Consider the following 21,974-nt stretch of genomic DNA (forward strand, 5'->3'; position numbering starts at 1 on the left):
CCCAGGCTGCTCGCTGGTGGGGTGGGGTGAGAGGCAGAAAAGGCCTTGACTCAGTAATGAAAACATCCCTGTGTTATCAGCACTGTTGCCAGCACAAATTCAAACATAGCCCCATACTAGCTACTATGAAGAAAATAACTTGTATCCCAGCCAAAACCAGCACATTCTCCCCCCTCCTTATTCCATACCATTTACGTCATGGTCAGATCTCACATTATCCAATACATTTTCATTACCCACCACCACCCTTCCCATCTTTTGATATAATACAGATATCATTCCCTTAGTCTGTGGACCACCCCTGTGAAATGTCTGTAAAATATCTGTAAAATGCCTACAAATGTCCACAAAATGTCTCTTGAGTTCATTTAGTCCATGACTTTGGGCTCCATCTGTTATGGTGGTCACTGAGGACAGGAGAGGTGGTGTGGTGCATGGAGTTACTGGGGACCAAAGCCAGCTCAGGTCATGTCACTGCTGCATTTGCTCTGCTTCTTGTAAGGCTTGTCCTCCATTGGTTCAGGTTGTTCCTGCTACACTTATTTCTGTAACATGCAACTCAAATCTTGGGTTACAATAATTTAAAGGTATTTCCATTACAATCCTCAGCCCTGGTCGCTTTGGACCAGCCCATAGGGTTTAACATTTCAATGAACTCCTCCTCTTGCCCCTGATCCAGTTTGGACTTATCCACAGACTGCAGTCCCTTAGGGATGCATCTGCTCCAAGCGGAGCCTTATCTGTGAGCGACAGTCTCTCCAGGGCTGCGCCTGCTGCGGCATAGACTCATCCGCAGCCACAGTCGCTTTGAGGTGCACCTGTTCCAGCGTGGCCTTATCCATGGGCCGCAATGCCTTCAGAGGTACACCTGCTCCAGCGTGGCCTTCGCCACAGCCACAGTCCCTTCAGAAGTAAACTGGCTCCAACATGGCCTTACCCAAGGCTGCAGTCCCTCCAGGGCTGTACCTGCTCTGTCAGGGGCTTATCCATGGCCACACGCTTTGAGGTGCTCCATCATGACCTCAGGCACAGCCAGCGATGCTTCAAGGTGTACCTGCTGCAGCGTGAACTTATCCACAGATGCTCTGGGGTGTACTTTCTCCAGCATGGACTTATCCTTGGGCCACAGTCCTTTCAGAGGCATTCCTGCTGAGCAGAAACGTAACCACGGTCACAGACGCTTTGAGATGTACCTGCTCTGGCCTGGACTTATTCAAGGCCACAGATGCCTTGGGGTGTCCTGCTCCTACATAGACTCATCTGCAGGTGACAGTCCCTTTGACTGGAGTTCACACCGGTGTTCCAGCCTGTCCGGTACAGTGGCAGCAGTGATGCCCTGGCCACCTGCCGGCCCAGGCCCGTCACCACGGCTGTTATCAAAGCGTTCCCAGGCACAGCAGAGTCAGGTGATAAGCAGGATGGCAGTACAGCAAGTAGTGAAACCAAAAAGCAGCTACTAACGAGCACTAGACTCTAAAATACAGTAAGGCAAGCAAGCCCCATGGCAAGCACAGGAGCCTGCCAATTAATAGCTAAACAGCAATAACAGTTATGAATTCAATCTAGCACATTCCAATCAGGTCTGTTGTTATCTTGAACCCTTTGAGCCCCATGTTGGGTGCCAAAAAGAACTGTCATGGTTTAACCCCAGCTGGCAACTAAACCCCACACAGCCGCTCGCTCACTCCCCCACCAGCAGAACGGGGGAGAGAATCAGAAGAATAACAGTGAGAAAACTCGTGGGTTGAAATAAAGACAGTTTAATAAGTAAAGCAAAAACCACACACACAAGCAAAGCAAAGCAATGAATTCATTTGCCACTTCCCACTGTCAGGCAGGTGTTCAGCCAACTCCAGGAAAGAATGGCTCCGTCATGTGTCATGGATGCTTGGGAAGACTAACACAATCATTCCGAACGTCTATCCCCATCCTTCTTTTCCCCCCAGCTTCATATGCTGAGCATGGCACTATATGGTCTGGGACATCCCTCTGGCCAGTTGGGGTCAGCTGTCCCGGCTGTGTCCCCTCCCAGCTCCTGGTGCCCCCCCAGGCTGCTCGCTGGGGTGGGGTGAGAGGCAGCACAGGCCCTGGCGCTGTGCCAGCTGCTCAGCAGTAACTAAAGCATCCCTGTGTTATTAGCACTGTTGCCAGCACAAATCCAAAATGTAGCCCCATACTAGGTCCTATGAAGAAAATTAACTTTACCCCAGCCAAAACCAGCACATGAGGTATGTTTGTTTCATTATCTGTCATTGTCCTGGTGGACAGTGCAGAACAGCATCGCCTAGCATGTTGTCCTACTCTCAGTCCTGAATGGTATTTGGCAGTACTTCATCCCAGTTTAATAAGAATTGTAACTGCAGGGAACTTGCCTTCCAGAAACGAGAGGAATGCCCACGCCAGCTAGAAACGTCACTGAGACTCAAGTGAAAAACTGATTTCAGGGCCAAGCACTCAGAAGGAAGAAAGCTATATTAGCTATATTAGCATCTGTAGAAACCAGTCCACAACAAATACACGTTAAATCATATTGTAAAGATTATTATTTTTCTAGGTCAGTTCTGGTGAGCAACCTAAAAACATAGTCAGAACCCTGTCAGTTATGTTTTTGTTAAATAATAATAATAAAAAAGGAAAATAATTTTAAACTGATCTGCAAGGGATACAAAATTGTTTGCCATATTTTTCTCTTTTTTTACAATGCTTTTCTTCATAACAGGAGTAATTATCTCAGAAAAGTTGTTACTGAAAATATATCACCTTAGGTTTTTATGTTGATTCAGCAGTTTACAGAGCAAGACTTGTAGATGCTTAATTTTTAATCCGTGAGTGTACACATAGACTTCAGTGGGACTGAAACAAGTGAAGTTAAACATGTATGTGAAAGTTTGCCAGACTAGGTCCAAAACTGTTTTGCTTTTATAAATGGGGACAAAATATTTGATTGGGACTTTTAATTTTTGCCCTCTGCTATCATCCCTAGTAGATTCTCTGTAATTAGACTTGATATCTAATCTTTAATCATATTAAAGATGTAGAAGGTAGAATAAATTTGAAACTATTCTCATGTGATTCTATTCTTTAGTTTGCCATTGACTGTCGTTTGAACTTTTATAAGCTTTATTATTTTCATAGATGCTCCTTTAAACACAGTATTAACACATTAAACAAGGTATAAACACATTAAACAGGGTGACATCATGTCAAGGGCATTTGGTCATGAATTCTTATTGGGTCAGCTTGCCATTTGAGTGGTCATCACAGCGTTACCGACCTCGCTAGGGAAAGGTAGAGGATTCAGACAGGGAGTGTGGAGACCTCTCCTCAACCAAATTTGAATAACAAGGACTTGGTATGGGGTCTCTATTTACTAGCCCTCTTTTGCAAAATACTGTGGAAACAGAGAGCGCAGTGATGGGAGTATCCTCATAGTTGAACAAATTGCGTTTGTCAGATTATCATATCTCATAAATGTTGTGTTTTCCTTGCTTTTGGTTATGTGCTCCTCATGTTTGCTTATATACACAAAGATTTAGCATGACTACACGCCAGGTGTGAGTGAAACAAACAGGAACGAGTGAACTGCATGTATGATGTGAACAGCGTAACAGTGAAAGTTTTCTGATGCATCTCTGAAACTTTCCATTTGCAGGATGAAAGTTCTATAGAAAGTGATGAGTTTGATATGAGTGACTCGACTAGGATGTCAGCTGTGAACTCTGACCTCAGCTCAAATCTGGAAGAGAGAATGCAAAGTCCTCAGAACCTCCAGGGCCAGCAGGATGGTAAGGCTCTTGTTTCATACAGAAAATGCAGTATTGCTTTGTCTTTTTCCCATTCTATGCCTTCATTTAGTACCTGCTGTGTCCTCTTCTTGACAGTGTGTTTCATTAGGTAATTTGAAATGTATGTTCCCTATATCTCAGCATGAAGAGAATGAAGTTGGGGTTTTTTTGAGGTTAACTTATTTGTTGCTTAGGCAACAGGTGAGTGCTTAGACCACTATATGTTAAGTATTATTATTTTACTATTTCTATATATGTAGTGTGACCATACACAGGCATAAAAGGAAACTCAAACATTTCTGAGGCAACCAGAAGGCTGAGAAAGTTGTTTTTACTGGTTGCAATGAGGGATAGGGGTGTGACAGAAGCATGATTATTTGAGAGCTAGGAATTAGGATGTGATATTCAGAAATAAGGATGTAAAGCCCATAGTGAAATAGGGGTAAAAGAAAGGAAAACAGAATGAGCAGAATTGTAAATCTGAATATTAATTATTTCTAGGTTAGTTACAATGCAAAGCTAATTTGTTGGTGAAAGTGATGAAAGTTTTACTTTGCATAGAAGATGCATAGATGTGTACTCTGATTTCATCCCTTGTTATAGAACAAGTTAGATGAGCCTGGTTTGGAATGAGCTTTCTCCTTGGCTATGGAGCTCGAAAAAAGTCTGTCCACTACAGACCGTGACAGTGGCTCATGAGTGGCACATGAATGTGCAACACCCAAAGTGCAAGTCAGTTCTATTGCTATTAGAAACAACACATTGGTATTCTGTACTTGTTAATCCATAATTTCCTGATTGTGTGTGCCAGTTCAGAAGTGCTTCTTATATTTTTCCTGAACGATAAATTCGTGGGATTTGACAGTTAAGCTGGATACTTTCCACTTTATGCATCCTGGTCAGTTGCTGGCTGGTAAGCTATTTACATGAGAATATAGTGGCTGATAGGATCTGGTGACGGGTAGGGCCTTCTGCTGTGCTGCTCTCCTGACAAATAAAGGAGGAGGATATCTATGATAATTTGGTGGGCCAGATTCTAACCACAGACGCCTTTTGTCTGAGTGTCTTCAAGCTATCACAAAAATTGTGCAACTTTTGACTTAATTTCTATCTATGTTCACTAAAGGAGCAGTTCTGATTGCACAACATGTAGCGAAAGCCAGTTCACTTTCCTGATGAAGTTTGACTTTTTAGGGCTAATGTATTACAATAATACTGCTAAGTCAGAGTTTTCAGGGATACTTTGGGAGGTGCCATTTTTATGTATCTGGCTTTCAGTGCAAAACTGTGCTTTAGAGGTTTTTGTTTACTTATATACTCAGTCAGCTTTACATGTATAGTGTTTCTTAATAGTAACTGTGAGCATGTGTATGTCTGAAATAAAAATTATAGCTCAGTACGGTAACCTATGAGGAAATGCCGGTCATACATGTCTTAATACCTGCTGCAACTAGATTCATGTGCCACATCTAATCATATTAGAACATAAGTACAAATGATAAAATGCTGCAGATCTGTCACTTGCTATTTAAAATGTATGGAAAATAAAGGCACTGTGGTCTTTGAACTGCAGGCAGCGTGATCTTACAGAATTGCTTTAAGTTTCTCAGCTTTCCTTCGTTTCCCCCCAGATGGTACTTGCTCACCTTCCTAAGGTAGTCCTGTTTTCCGCTGCGTCTTCTGGCTAAAGCATCTGCTGGTAGAGAAATAGCACCTCTTCCTGCTTCATGATTTTCTTGTGCTAGCTGTTGTCAGGTAGCAAACCTGAGTGTGGCTAGTTATAGCAACACTTGCTTTTTCAGATATGGGAGAAGAGACTGAAGGAGGAACTGAAAGACATTGTTAGGGTGGGGGAAAGAAGAATGATAGCAGAGGGCAGGAAGAAAGAAGACTGGAAGAAAATAATCAACACAGGGACAGGGGGATGGAAGCAGGAACGGAAAGGAGGGAAGGCAAAAGGGAACTTAAATGAACTTAGCAGTACAATCCCTTTTGCTGTCACAGCCTTCACTGTAAAATGTTACAAATTTCATAATTATAGTGCACACACCCCAAAATCATCCAGAGCATGAATTTCTGTGTGTCTGAAGTGATTATTGTCCCTTTCCCTCCAACATTCTATATGCCCGTGAGAGTTTATGTCAGCCACCACATTCAGTCTACAAAGACACTTGGCATTTGGCTCATCTGAAATGTCTTTGCTGCATTCTGGCAGGTGAAAACTTATTGCTGCATAAGGTTATTGCCTGTGCACACATAGTTGGGAATGGTTTCCGTGGTCACATGGGACACCACAGGTTGTCTGCTGCCCCAAGCGTGCCCTTCTTGGGAGCATGACTTGCTAATGGGAATTGTTAGGAAAACTGCTGCCTGGGGTGGATTAGTGACTGCTCAAGGTACCTAAAGGAAACGTGTTCTATCACTGTTTACCTGGCTTTCCCTGTGAGGTGGCATGAGAATATTTTGGGACATCTATTGGTTTTTTTCCATGGATTTCAACTGATTTGGTACTAGGATATAACTGTACCCTAAAGGAATGTAATGGTGAGCTGGGTCATGACACTGAGGGATAGATGGAGGCTCCTCTTAGTTCAGTTTATCAGAGCATAGTGGAATGCTGACACTATCCACGTAAAAGGAGTAAGATGCTTTCATACCCTCTTCCCTTGGGGTTACATCTGCATCATTTTTAGATAGGCATTTGGCTTTGGGACTCTGTTGCAGAGCTCATACTAAAAAAATTGACCTGAGGTTTCTCAGTGTCTTCCAGTCTAGTACTCTGTGTTCAGTTTCTCATGGTTAGGTTGTTTGAACCTAAATAGAACAAAGGCACATATGAGAGCAATCCACAGTATCAGCTGAAAGCAATAGACTTCTTCACCCAGAAATGTCATGGTAGGTAGGGAAAGTGCTAAGAAGGAGGGCACAGGGTGGAAAGGTGTGTGTTACTTACATTAGATGGGTATGGGTGCTGGTACTGCACAAAAGTCCTGGGCTCTGTGAATATACTGAAGCTTCAAAAGATTTGTATAAAGCATATTGGGTTGAAAGGGAACTGAGGAAGAAATGAAAAGTGGGGAGAGTTGATGAATTGTATCCACAGTACCAAAATTTGCACTATACTATGAAGGACAGTTCCCACTTTAAATTAGCCTTTGAATATTTTTAAATAACAGGGCCTTGAGTCACACCTGCTGGTGAAGGGCTGAAAATATCATCCTGAGCACCTGCAAGGCTGCTGCAACGATGGGGGAGGAGCTGGAAAAGAGCTGCTGCTCTTCCCTGGGGAGTCAGAAAAGGAAAGTAGCTCTTAATTTGCAATTGGTTCATTCCCCAGCTGGGAATGGGGTAGGGCTATCTGCTTACCAGTGCCTCAGAGATGCTTTCCCTAACAGCCAACTGGATAATAGGCCTGCAAACTGTGGTGTGTTCCTTTCTGTTTTGCATCCTTTCCCCTTGCTTGCCCCTGTTTTCTTGCTTCCCTACACGTGCTAAAGCTCCGGTGTCCTAAGCTAGGTCTTTGGAGTGAGCCCTGGGTGCCACTCATCTGTGGGCAAGCTCCCACTTGAGAGCTGTTTTTAATTCCCTTTCTCCTAATAATGCTCTGGGGACTCTGATGCTGCTGGATTAAACTCTTTTGCCCTTATCTCAGACACCAGGCAAGGTTTGCAAACTGAGTTGGAAATAAAGGAGCTTGTATTCTTTTTAATTAGTGCTTCAACTGGTACAAAAATGATTTTTGTAGTAAAAACTAACCTATAGATAGGTCTGTCAGAGGGCAACTACCCTGAGGGAAAATGGGATTCTTGTTGCCCTTGCCTGTTAGCTGAAGCCCTGTGCAGAACAGCTGAGTGTGTTTGCTCCCTCACTGTGGTGGTTCGTTAGTTACCAAAACATGAGACAGATGCTCTGATTAGAGGAAATTAAGAACATGCACAACATTAGAAGTAACAAGAGTTAGGTATAAATTTTATGTTGAATTTTTTTTTTTGTTTTCACTATGTGAGCCATCAAATAAAAATCAGGAATGAGACTATTTGACTGTAACTCAGTGCAAGATGCAGAATTCATTTATTTTCAGTATTTCTCACTGTACTGAGGTACACCAAAACAAATCAATGCTTTGTCTGGATTTCTGTGGAGCGACTATGCTTTCTTCAATCTAGTTTTTAGAAAATGATAGTAACATGTTTATACCTATTTATACAGAACTCCCTCTCACAAAACTTGTATTTTGTGACTGTGCTTATAGCAGCTAGCTATGACAAAATATGTCACGGTTCAACCTTTGACAGGGGTTGGGATATCATCTTAGATGTGGAGGTTACTAATAAGCTTTTCCCGATTGTATTTATTTTTCAGCTTATAGAAAATCGAGCAATAGTACTGTAATGCAGTGGAGATTATGCCTTCAAGTAGTTTGCGGTCATTTGGATAATGCCAGTTCTCTGGCATGTTCAAGTTGCCAGGCTTTCCACAGTATAGATGTAGAAGTGGTTATTCACATTGACTATTCCCTTCACTCATTTGATGTTTGTGGTGGATACAAGTATTGGAGTCAGTCATCCAAATACCTGTTTTCTGCATCAAAGCTATAATCTTTACTCAATAGCTTCACCTGAAACAAGAAACATTAGCTGATTAAATTGTCAAAACTGTGTGTCTGTGCAAGGGTGTAGAATTTGCTGTGCCCATGCTTGCTGTTGGATTATTCTCTCTGAACTGACTCCAAGCCAAGTATTTAATCCATCTTTCCATTCTTAACTGGTTGTGCTGTCATACTTCTTTCTGCTTTTGTCTTTATTCCACTAAAACCTGGACTTCTTGTCTTAAAACTCTGACTTTTCTTTTTCCACAAAGTAATTTAAGTGAGATGTACGAGTTAGAACACCAGCTGCAGGCCAAAATGAACAGAGATTGGTGAAGGAGCATATTGGTGTAAATTGTCTCTGCTTTTGCCTGTGTTTTGGCCCTGCTTTTGATGTTGAGTAAAGCGAGTGGTAACAAAGCCAACACGAGAGCAGATGATTCCCAGTACTGAACCCATGGTAACCTTTTGGCTGCTAATTAAGAATTTTCAGTGGAAATGTTATTTTACACTAATTTACAAAATTAATTTACATTAGTGAGTATTGTGACTTTAATTTCTGTTCAAGCACCGAAAGGTTTTACAAATATGCTGGGATTTTAGGAGATCTAAGTCCACTTGGCTTCAGCAAAGGCCCACTAAATATTAGCTGAAATGTTTGCAGAGTTTGGGTGTCTTTTACTTAAAAGCTTGACTTTAGGTTTCAAAACAAAGCACCTGACATTTCTGTGGCGTATGGGATGGAGTGAAATTACTGCATGAAGACATAAAGCTTTAATAACAGTATTAAAAATAAAATAAAAAGCAGCCTGCCAGTTTTCCTACATGCAATCTCATATACTTTTAGAAAGACTTTTCATTTTTTGGGATTTTCCATGGCTTGACTGGTTTTATTTGCAATTTGTAGATCCATACTAACACAGCTGTAATGCTATAAAAGTTGCTTATTATGCTTATACATTATACAAGAAATTGGACATGCAAAGTTAATAAGTATTTTACTCTAAAGCAAAAGGTAATTTTTGCTTGATAATGAGGCTTTGGGCTGATAAAGAATGAAGGAGGTAGCACTGTTAGCGGTCCTGGTTTCAGCTGGGACAGAGTTAATTTTCCTCTTAGTAGCTGGTGCAGTGCTGTGGTTTGGATTTAGTGTAAGAACAATGCTAACAGCACACTGATAGTTTTTGTTGTTGCTGGGTGATGTTTATACTAAGTCAAGGACTTTTTGGTTTGTCAGGCCCTGCCAGTGAGAGGGCTGGGGGTGCACAAGAAACTGGGAGGCGACACAGCCAGGACAGCTGACCCCAGCTAGCCAAAGGGATATTCCATACCGTAGGAAGTCGTGCTGATTATATGAACTGGGGGGAGTTGGCCAGGGCCTGTGATCGCTGCTCAGGGACTGGCTGGGCATCAGTCAGCAGGTGGTGAGCAACTTATTGTGCATCACTTGGGGGTTTTCCCTTCCCTTTGGATTTTATTCCTCTTCCTTCTCCCTCCTTTTCCTTATAATTGTTATTATTGTTTTGGGTTTTTTTCCTCCTATTTTGTTTCAATTGTGAAGTTGTTCTTACCTCAACCCTCAGGTTTTGCATTCCTTTCTGATTTCCTCCCCATTCCTCTGGGGCATGGCAGGGAGTGAGCAAGCAGCTGCATGGTACTTAGTTTCTGGCTGGGGTTAAACCATGATATTAGCTTATAACATTTTTTGGGTAATAATCTCACATCTTATGACTAAGGGTGAAACAATAAATACTAGTTTTCTGAAAGAAATCTAAGATACCTGACTGACTCATGGTAGTGGAAGAGTACAGTAACATCCAGGCAATGGTAGCAATACAGTACCTTCTGCATAGTCTTTTGTGTTCTTGCTCTAATTTCCCTGAAGAGGAAAGCCTGCCTGTATGAACAGGTTTTATCTTTCCCTTCTTCTGGGAGATAGAGCAGGGGCTGAATGAGGGCAACAACTGCATCCCGAAGATGAGGGCTGAGACCGGCTGGCCAGAGAGAATGAGGAAGGTCTCTGCTTCGGCAGCCTGGCAGTCTGTTCTGAGGATAAGCAAAGGTCTCTTGTCTCTGCAGCTGTCGATCTGCCACCTTTTGCAAGCACCAGTTTCATTACTGAATAAAGCAAAAGGCAGCACAGTCACATATGCATGTTTCCACGTCTATGGGCTGCAGTGAAGTGTTATCTTACACATGTCAAAATCACAAAGGTTTCTTTAGACAGGAGCTTAGTTACAGTAGAGTATATTGCTCTATCTGAGAAAACTAGTATCATCTTCATCTAAGCAAAGTTAAAGTGGACCATAGTGCTAGTATTATTTTGTGTCAATGGGGCTGCACTTGGGGTGATTTGGCCTATCAGGTCTGCTTTGATGAAATATTATTTGCATAAACCAATGCATTTAAGAAAGAGGAAGGAAATGGTGAAACAAGAACAGAAAGCCAGAGAGTTGCAGAAATTAGTTTCAGTGGTGTTTTAGTGGCTTCTTTAGAGATGATACTTTATCAATTCAAAGGTACTGTGAGTGACATTGTAATGATATGGGCAGTGTTACAATGTCAGTGCTAATGCATTGCACTGAGCCTGGAAAAGAGCTTGCAATGCCAGTGCAGCTGTGTTAAAAACTTTCAGTCCTTAACATCATTAAGGAGAGCTGGGTGGAATTTTCAGCAAATCAAGTATTTTAATGTACTGGCTGCTGACGAGGCAGCTAGTATGTGCACTGTCATCAGAGTACTGGGCTGATATATGAGGCATTTCTATTGTACAATAGATGAAAATCTTCCTTTGACTCTCTATAGAATCCAAATTTGATGAAAACTAAGCATCAGTGTCTCTCCATGGAGAGCACTCCTTCCTTCCTCCAGATTAGTGGAAGGATCTTCCAGAACTTCACTAACTCAGAGGACCTGCCTGAGCAGACAAGAGTCTCAAACCAGGATTTGGGCATGAGCACCCCTCTCACTAAAGTGTAGCAAATGGATTACTTTTACAACTGATTCTTTTTAATATGTAGAGTTACTGTATTTTCATCTGCTAGTTGCAAGCATCTTGCAAGTTGGCTGTGCTGAATGTCTCCCCCCTGCTCCTCTGCTCCATTTTACTTCCGTGTGTCTTCTCTCATCTCTTAATAACTTGTGTTCTTTTTTTTTTGACATGTCTTTGCTTGTTTTTTATCTTATACTGTAATTTTCTTTAGAGACTAAAATATTATTAAATATGAATTATGCATTGAGCAGACTCTCTGCTAGAGCCTCACTGGTCTGTTGCAACCAGAGAACAATCCTGTTTCCTGCGCTACCCTCCCAGCTGCACAACTGTCACTTTATATTACGCTTGTCTGGAACAATTGAGTGTGGCTTGTAATGACAATAATTGCCTCAAAATTGTTTGTCATGTTTTCCTTGTTAGCGGCAAACTATTGACTGTTGGTTACAATCAAGTTCTCAGCTATTACTCCATAATTACATCAGGGAATACTTACAGCCAATAATAGCTGAGAAATCAGAATTATCTTTTCACAAATAATGCTAAAATGCTTGCAGACCATTCACTCTAGTCACAGCCATTCTTCTTGACATCAGCAACCTAGTGGTAAGTAAAGTCTACCCCTGTGTAAAAGGCTAGCTGCAGACCTGTATCCTTTTGCACCTTCAGAACAGGTCTGCGGGTTGCATTGGTGTTGTACAGGTCCTCTATCAATAGATATTTCACTTTGGCAATAAACTAAGCAGCCCAGCTCCCTCTTCCTTATGCGGGTACTGAAGTGAGCCAATTTGCTTTCAATTTCAGTATGCAAGCCCTTGTAACTAATCTTAGCGGGATTTCTGAAAGTGTTGGCTTGAGTTTTGGTTGATTTCCTTTGTTCTTTTCCCCTATCTTAGCATCTCTCAGGCTCTTCCCTCCCATTTCTCTGTAACACCTAAACTAAGCAGGGGCATTCTGGTATGGAGATTTAGCTTTGCTTTCCAGTAGAGACACTACCCAGTTTATCCTTTCATATGTACCAGTTGACTTTAGCAGGGGCTATGTGCACAGATTGTTTGATTTGATCTATGTCCTTACAGTATGAGTTTTTTTCATAACTACTGTTAAAATGCATGTTAGGCATTGACTCTCTTTTTCCTACTACATTTAATAGAGAATAATATAATAGAACATTTTTTTTTTCCAGTAAAAGGAATGTAAAACAATGGGCTTTAAAGAAAATTAAATTTAGCCATTAATCCTTCACTGTGTTATATTTTAATTAAGGAAGTTATTAATTTATATTCTTCTGAACAGGAAATTCCCTGGAGACATTGGGCTGTCTTGTGAAAGATATTTTTTAATGGAAATTTCTTTAAAGTATTTATTGTTTGATAATATATTTGTAATGCTGAATGTTTAAAATTAGTAGTCATTTTTTAACAAAATGCAAATACTTTGATTACAAAAAGAGAGTATACTTTTTCAGCACTATAGAATTCTGTAATATTTAACACAAATGCAAACTATTTATATAAATTTTCCTGAGGTCTGTGAAGTGGTGCTTTCAAATAATTGGTTTAATGTTACCAAATAGTAACCGTATTTGTTACTCTGAGGCAGAGGGATGCACTATCGCTGTCAATTCTTAATAACAGGATGGAAGAAACGATATTATCATTCTGAAAGTTTCAGGATAGGCTGAACTCCAGCAGTGTCCTCCAAGTATTTGTGAATGCTCGTAGTCTGGTTATTGTGAGACAGAGAGTAGTGATGGTTTGCAGGTTGGCCAGAGACAGAAAGGTACGAGAACAATGACATTTAGCATCAACACAGATTAAAATACAGCCCAGCTCTTTCACCTTATTTAGCGCTTGGTGACTGGTTAGCAGCTTGCTTGGAGATGTGTGAGGCTGAAGCAGTCTCTCCACTGCTGCATGCCAGGTGGACACTGCCCAGCCCTGGTTGCTGAAGGAGCACCCTTCCAGACAGACATTAGTAGCTACTGAAACCCGCTCTGGAAAAAGATGTAAAGGAGCACCTCCTGTTTAGTTGCCTTTGTGGGCTGTACTGTGTGTAATGCTAAGAAACCAATCCAGAGCCTCAATTTTAAGAGTTGGCATTATCGTTAAAATAAATTAAGATTAAAACTAACGTAGAGACAGAATCCAAATTTATATAATACACATTTTTCAGACTTAGGTGCACAGAAATGAAGAGAAATTGATGCCTTAGGTCAGCTCCAAGGAGCTTTTCTCCATTTCCGTCAGATAACAACTCATTAGTACACTAGTCTTGCAGCTGCAATGTGGTTTTCCAGCTGAAATATTGCCCTGAGATCAGTCTCTACTGCAGAAATTCCTGGTTATGGGGATAGTTGCATCTTTGTATCTTAAGTCCTTCTCTGTGCTTCAGTTTAATTTCAGAGTTTTTACAAGCCATCTTTCTTGTGAAATGAATCAAGGAGTCAGCTTAATGTATCTCAGAGAGCTAGTGACTGCTTCTACTTAACTCCTAGCAGTCATGATGTTCCATGCGCTTTACTGGGTAGAGTTGCTTCCTAAGTAGAAGGTGAGGTGATCCTTGTTAATAACCATCCCAGATCCCTGCTATAAACAGTTAAAGTTGTGTAAGATGAGTAATTACTTCTGACTGGAAGGCTGAGTTCAAACCTCTCTGTTTAGCTTTTCATACTCTGGAACTTGGGTTTCACGTAAGCATAGGCTTTGGCAAGGAGGTTTAAATGTGATCATAAACCAGAATATAGTGTGTGGTTCACTAGCAGCTTTTAAACAAGGTAGCAGTAATAGGTACTTTGGGGCAATAACTGATTAGAAGATATGATTTTGTGCTTTGAGAAACATTGTGGTAAAACCATGATATCAGCAGACTAGTTGAAATTCTTGGGAGTGATAATTGCTATTATGGGTTTGATGGGGAAAAGAAATTAGGAGACACAGGCAGGGAATAGTTGTGGGGTTTTTTTCTCTGCAAAATCTGGAGATGACATTTCAGTTACATGAAGTTACTGTTCTAAGAAGAACCAAAATATGAAGTGTACTAAAATTTTAATGACTTAATTGGCAAAGACATGCAGTGAGTTTGTTACATCACACTGTTTAAGTGTCTTTTGGATGGTTATTCTGAAGGGAGCCAATACTGCAGCCAAAGAGAGGATGAAGAGACAGAACTACAAGATGTGGGAACTCTTAATGTGCATTACCTACAATAGCAGAAATAGGCCCTCTTCAAAAGGAGGTGGTACAAAGGGTAAGAGCAGCCAGGTGGTCTAGAGAGGTAGAAAGTAAATGGAAGCAACCAGTGCTGTCAAATCTCTTCCAAAAAGCACTCCTTGTATGTTTATAAAGAATTATAAATAATTGAATAGTTTACAGGTCTGCATACATCTTTGAGCATTTCTGTCTGTCTAAAAGCAGTAGGTGACTTTTTAAAAATATCTGAGAACTATCCATGGACTGCATTTTTATGCAGTTGAAAGAACTTTGACTTCTAGTGACTTGGTTTTTTAGAAATTGTATCCAGCATGATCGTGTCCAAAATATATGAGCATGATTAAAATCTTACTAAAATCAGTGATGAGTTTCTGCAAACTCCAGTGGAGACAAGGATTCATCCTTGATGTTTTCATAGTAGGCTCTGGGCAGTTGAATGGATCCTAAAGTAGTTAATATGGGTGCTGACATTGCTACTAGTTCTTAGTTAAACCATCAGTGCAGTTTATGCGGAAATTATAAGCTTTAAGTCAGTGAGCTAGCCCTATCTGTGTTTATGTATCTTCCTTTATTATTTGTGCTATATTTCTGCAATTCTATACTAGTTATGTGTGCTCTCTAGGAACTGTTAATCTTAGATTCCTCGAGCAGACTATAATCCATGGTTATTCCTGTACGTCTGTAGTCAGACTTGCAGTTGCACATATTGTTATATCTTCTGCAGATATGCCCTATTTTAATTAAAAGCATGGGTGCTGTAAAGCCTGTTAGCAAGGACAAATATTTTTCTGTTCTCTGAATCAGCTACTTGGCAGTGTGCTTCCATTCAGTCCCTGGAAAAAAAAGGGCTAAAATGGTTGCTTGCTCAAGGAGACGGGGAAATGGTGGTGACAGCGTTAAAAAGCATGGGGCATGGGTAGATTTCAAAGAGTAAGATGACAGCCTGGCCAGGTTTTCCACAGTAATTTATGAAACAGGGTTCCATGGTGATTCTTGAACTTAATTCTCTCTGTTGACATAGTAAACTGTTGATTTCAGTAGAAGCTTACTTAAATGCAGCTTTGCAAAAGAGAGGGTGGACATGGTAAAACTGTTATTTTTCTGAGAAATAATTCTTCACCACCTAGGAAACTGCGCACTCCTAGCCTTCTAGTCTTTTACAGACAGCTCCGACACCACCATGCCGTGCAGAACAAGTTCTTTTCAGAAGAGCTTCTACTGCATGGGTAAATTACTTGGGTTGGGTTGGTAGTGGTAGACTATTAGTATTTTCCGTTTCTTGGATCCCCTTCCAGTGTACTGCCTGGTTTTGAATAGTCCAGTTGGTAGTCTGTGGGGCAGTTCTGTTTAATCCATGCCTTTTTTTAGGATGGTTTTCACGCCTTCTAGGACATCTGCTGTTTTTTGTAGATGCTTGATGCGAGCCCCTGTAAGTAGAAGAGGATGCTGCAATATGGCTTGAGGGAAGAGGACATGCCAAATCAGGCATATGGCCCACATATTAGCATACTGTAATAGAGCAAGAGCTCATTGCTTCTTAGCTGAAATAGGTTGTAGGGCCTTGTGTTACAGGTGATCTGGCTGATGCCTGGGGATGAACAGGCTGGCTAGTAAGACCTGAATCCTAACTGATCATCAAGTACACATGTATGATGAAGAGAGCAGGTGTTAGCAGTACCAGTATCTTGTTGTTTTTTTTATATTTGTATACAGATAGAATGGAAATAACTACTTGGATTTTAAACTGTTCCTGCCTTGCAGAATGAATTTCTCTGAATAATAATGAGTTTCTTTAAAGATATTCCTGTCTTGTGGGTCAGGAAGAAATCTAGTCTCCCATGCTGTCTGACTACCTCTTGAGAATACGGCAATCAGGTGCACTTTGAACCTGAATGAAAAATTGAGAAGAAAACCATTCTCCTGACTCCTCCATTATTCCTGCTCAAACTGAAACCTGTCCCCCTTCAGCACCCTTCAAGGCAGGAAAATTTTACTTATTCTGTTTTCTTATGTCAGTATGTGGTGGATGCCTTACTATTTGTTTCTCTCTGGCAGTACACACAGATGTGAACAGAAATAATCCAGAGAGTAGAGGGTTAGGAAGGCTACTTAGGGACTAGCAGAGATTGAGCTTGCTAGCTTGACAAGGTTATTTTTCCAGCAGCATTTATTAAAAATGAAGTTAGCATTGAGTTGTATGTTGGCCCTGTTTTGTATTTCATTACACAATATGGAGCAAGCACAAAGCTAATTTGAGTCTACACAGAAGTATCTATTGATATGAATAGATTTTCTATTTGTAGGTTTTATAACCATATTTATAAATCTATATTTCTCTTGTCACATATATATGTCTTTCTATACTTACCTAAGTAAAGTGAACAGATCGCTGAAGAGAAGTAGAGCTTTATGGCACAGGAATCTGCTATTAAGCAGATGATACATTTTCCTGCACTCTGATTAGACCATCTCAGAGTTCAGAAATGCCATAGGCCTGAATTTCTAAAGAGGCAATTCTGTGAAGGCTAAATCCAACCAGAGCAGTATACATTCCAATACCTCTTGAAGCTCTGAGGCAAAAAATAGTTGGCATCTCTTGCTTTCTTCTTGTTTTGGTGTGGGTGGAAAAGGTTTTGTTTGAATGTGTTTCAAGCAAATCATAAGGTGTGCGCCATGTGAGCCAGCTTGTGCTTTCCTGTTCAACAGGAGCAACAGCAAGGAACAGTGGATGTCAGTGTCTGTAGCTCCTATTAGAATGTTGCAGGTTATATCTGAGGGGCAGCAGTAGCTACAAGAGCTTAGCAGCACATTCTTCTCACAGGGAAGCAACATCAAAAATAAATTTGGATGGCTGTCTCTTGTAGAAGTAGGTTCCATATATATATATATATATATATATACACATGTGTGTATATATATATAAAACCATATGAAGCTTTTTCCATCCTTCAAAGTGTTTTCCTGACACAGGGACAGTGCCAGTCTTAGGGGCTTTCTTTCAGAGCCGTTTCCAGGGGTGCTTTGCAGGGCATGTCAGAGATTGAGTGGGGAGCATGAGACTGGTATGGACTTGACAATTGGTATCGGTGAGTAAGTCGTCTCCCAAGGGCTCTTCTTTGGGTGGTTTCATTCTTAAGTACAAAGATTGGCTGTGTCTAAAGAGTTACGGTCAATGACTCAATGTCCAAGCGGAAACCAGTAACAAATAGTGTCCCTCAAGGGTCCATACTGGGACCACTACTATTTAATATCTTCATCAACAACATAGTGTTGCTGAGTGCACCCACAGCAAATTTGGAGACGACATTAAGCAGAGTGGTGCCATTCATTTGCTGGTGGGAGGGGATGTCATCCAGGCTTGAGTAGTGGGCCCATGCAAGCCTCATGAAGTTCAACAAGGTCAAGTGCAAGATCCTGTATCTAGGTCAGACAATTCCCAACACCAATACATACTGGAGGAGGAATGAAATAGAGTGGAGAAGGACTTGTGATACTTTATATTATCAGTGAATGAAAAATTGGACTTGAGCTGGAAATGTGTGATGGCAGCCCAGAAAGCCGATTGTATCCTGGGCTGTATAAAAAGCATGGCTGGCAGGTCAAGGGAGGTGATTCTCCCCATCTGCTCTGCTCTTGTGACATCCCACCTGGAATACTGTATCCAGCTCTGGGGTCCCCAACACGAGAAAGACATGGACCTGTTAGAGTGGGTCCAAGGGAAGGCCACAAAAATGGTCAAAGGGGTGGAACACCTCTCTTATGAGGAGAGGCTGAGAGAGTTGGAGTGTTCAGCTGGGGAAGAGAAGTCTCTAGAGAGGTCTTAATGCAGCCTTTTGGTATATAAAGGGGACTTAGAGGAAAGACGGAGAGAGACTTTTTACCAAGACCTGTAGTGACAGGACAAGGGGTGATGGTTTTAAACTAAAAGATGGTATTGGATATACGGAGGAAATTTTTTACCATGAGGGTAGTGAGCCACTGGATCAGGTTGCCCAGAGAAGTTGTGCAGCAATCAAGACCAGGTTGGATGGGGTTTTGAGCAACTTGATCTAGTGAAGGTTTTCCCTGCCCGTGGCAGGGGATTGGACTAGATGATATTTGAGGGTCCCTTCCAACCTAAACCATCCTGTGATTCTGTGATTGCAGTCATCAAGGTGAGAACTCATACATTCCAGCTTATAAGGCCTGTGTCAAAAATTAAAGGAGATTTCTGGGTCATTACAGGTAGGAGATAATTTATTTTTGCTGCCATGGATGTTTAGGCAGCCAATAATGTAGCATCTTGAAAGGTCCCAAAATTGGAAAGTGGGTTGAATAATTTAAAGCTGAACATTCTTGTTACTGGAAGATTATCAGGAGGCACTTACTTCCTCCTACCACCTTTGTTATTAAAAGGCACTTTTTTTTTTTTTTCCCCCTGTCATCTAAGCATCAAGACAGCTGGAGAAAGAGATGGACTGTGGAGTGAAAAGCTTTGTGCATTGGTGTCAAAGTGACAAGGAACAGGTTTTTTCCACAGGTACATGTAGTTTTTGGGGAAGAATGGCAAGACCTTTTTTTTGTCTCTAAGGTGTGGGTTTTGGTAGGAGAGGAACATAATAATCCTTAATTCTCAGTCTGAAATATTTCTCCTCAATACTTCATATTTGGTTATTTGCCAGCTGAATCTATGTTATATCGGAGGAGAATGGTAGTAAAGGAAGCGGTGCAGCTGATTGGAAGGCATGTACTTCCATGAGAACAGGCTAGATTAGAGCAAAGAAAAAGGTAAGCTATCTTCATGCTTGATTTCTGGCTTGGATTCTGAATCTGAGAAGATAAAGTCCATTTCAGCAGCAAGGAAGAAGAGTTTTCCCAAGAGCTGTCTGACAGACAGGAAGAGAGGCAGTAGTGAGGGGCTTGGCAGAGGCTTAAGTGGTAGTTAGACCTCTAACTCCTGCAGAGGGGTAGCAGGAGAGAGAGCACTTTTCTGCAATTTGTGCCTTTGAAAGCGTTGCTCTTGGTGAAGGTGTGCAAATTCTCTTCTAGTCACTCCACAAAGAAGCTGTTTAAAAGAATACTACTTGCCAATGAGTGAAAGGAAAATGTCAGCGCAGGCAAATTTAGATGTCTTGCATTATATTCTCAGTGGGTCTGCGCTGGTTTATAGTAAATGAGGTTCTGACCTTGTTTAAAAACAGCTATTATCTTCTGTCTGCAATACTGATTTCTGTGATAGTTGATAGTTGTCAGTGCATACCTGTAAGTATGAAAAATATGATCTTAACTTTATCAATTATTATGCAGAAGTTAAGTCCAAAGTGCAGTGGTAATAAAGAAAACCTGCTGATGTCCACCCACTATCCATTCTCATCTTCAAATGGTGAAGTAACCGCATAGATGTTTGTGGTAAATGCCTGCCTTATTTCACTACAACAAAATCTGTTTTGGAATACCAGCAAGTCAGTTACACGGAGTAAGTGGTGTGTCGTATTATGTTGTCTATGTTCCAGAGGAGATGCTGTCACCTCTACCACCCACCCTCTGCATGTGGAGTATCTTTTCAAAGCAATCTGAGGGTGTTTGCCTGTGCATTTAAATTGCAAGCCTGATTCAGTAGTTTTATTGTTCTAAGTAGTAATACTAAAGGAAGCATTTTCAATTGGGAGCGTTTTGGGGATTATTACCATCTTTGTTAAATGTACCCATCCATACAACAGGAGTGACAGCCATTTCCAGTGACATGGAGCATCGTTACTCCAGAATGTTTAGAGCTATTAGCAGGGATAGCAAAGCTTAGAAAGGTTACTCTCCCATCTCCCTAGTTAAATCAGAAGGCCAGTGAAGCTGGGGAAATGAGGCAAGGACAGGTCTTTGACAGAATAATGTCTGTTGCCTTGAGTCACAGCAATATGCATTATTCAGAAGCTGAAGGTATCAGAAATTGCCAACAATATGACTTGAGGCCAGAACATAGCTTGCAGACTGTGAAATAAAGAAAACAAAATAGATCAAAAGATGCAGTTTAATAAATTGAGTTACCAGTCTGGTGATGCTGGAATTTATTGATGGCTGTAAGGAATGTGTCCAGGAACTCTGGTGAATGGGTAGGGAAGAGGGAGATTGTTACTGTCATGTTCCTCCTGTGAGCGTGAACACAGGTGATGGAGTTTTTTTGGCAACTACAAGCTCTAATGGGACGGAGCTGTAGAGTTAGTGGAAAAAAATCCACCTTAAGTAAAGTCTGCATTACTTTTTAATGAATTGTGACCAGCTGTTGGAAGAAAAGAATGGATTTTGGCCCTGAACACTGAAAATTATTTGTATTTGGTTTTTTTTTTTCCTGGATGTTCACACTGATTCAGCACTGACTATATATAGATTATTTTTTTTTCTTTCAATGAATCCACTCCTTTGACATTAAAGAGGAGCAGCTTTTACACTGAACCAGAAATCTGGAGAGTATTTTAAGATCCACCTACATCTTGTGAGAAAGTCTTTACTACTCTAAATTAGATTCCCTAAACATGCCAGAAATGAGAATGAGTAGAACATATGGATTGGCCAAAGGTATCTGAAGTAGGAGCCTTTTCTTTCTGTCTGCTACAGCTCATCTCAGCCTGAATTGTGACAGGCACTTTTAGTGACACGTTCATGCAGGAAAGGAGAGGGTAGCTGTGAAGACAGGCCAGAAACATTCTTTCTGCTAAGAACTCTGCTGGCTGCATACATGATTGCATAAAAAGTAATAGGGAAGCTGTGAGATGCTAAAGTTTTCAAGGTAGGGCTGAGGCCTTGCTTTTGGATTTTGGATTGTGGCATGTTTCTTCTTATACCGATACAGATCCTGTGCAGGCAAGCTTTGGCGTAACCACAGAAAGCCAGTGAGTTTCTCTGTTCTTTGCTTTAAACATGGTTATCAATGAACCCTTTGAAGTTGTCATTTAAAAAAATAGATGTCTGTGATGTTTAAGTTTTAACCCAGGTTCCAGGTCTTTATTAGCTAGTGTTAGAGTCTCATGGATTGCACATCCACATCTTTAGCCCAAAATGGGTTTTATATAGTTGAAAAGTACTGATGAACCCTACAACACACAGAGGATTTTGGCAGCAGAATCAATAGTGGAGCATTTCACTGGTTACTGTGATTCCATTTCTTCAGTCCTGAGTCCCCTCAGGAGCCCAGGAAGCTGAGCCCAGAAAATGCCTTGAACACACAGCTTTTCATTACTAGCTCTCAAATAATGCTGACGCTAGGACCCTTCTTGTTTCAGTTCGGGACAAATTCAAACACATATGAAAGAGGCTTCAAACTTATACCATTTCCATTGAATTTGCCACTCCATATTGGCTTCACACTAAAGGCAGAGGCATTCGTGTACTTAGTTGCAATGAGAGAAGCTCAGTTAAATGAAGCT

General features: G+C 41.1%; 1 protein-coding gene across 4 annotated transcripts in view; it reads left to right on the forward strand.

The window, feature by feature from the left end:
* Nucleotides 1–21,974, forward strand: part of NOL4 (nucleolar protein 4) — a 201,388-nt gene that overhangs the window by 52,299 nt on the left and 127,115 nt on the right. For all 4 annotated transcript variants that reach the window (XM_055705990.1, XM_055705992.1, XM_055705991.1 and 1 more), the window contains exon 5: nucleotides 3,653–3,785. In XM_055705990.1, the coding sequence (XP_055561965.1) occupies nucleotides 3,653–3,785 (133 nt within the window). The remainder of the gene's footprint in view (nucleotides 1–3,652; nucleotides 3,786–21,974) is intronic.

Source organism: Falco cherrug, chromosome 3 (genome assembly GCF_023634085.1).
Source record: "Falco cherrug isolate bFalChe1 chromosome 3, bFalChe1.pri, whole genome shotgun sequence".
Taxonomy (NCBI): domain Eukaryota; kingdom Metazoa; phylum Chordata; class Aves; order Falconiformes; family Falconidae; genus Falco; species Falco cherrug.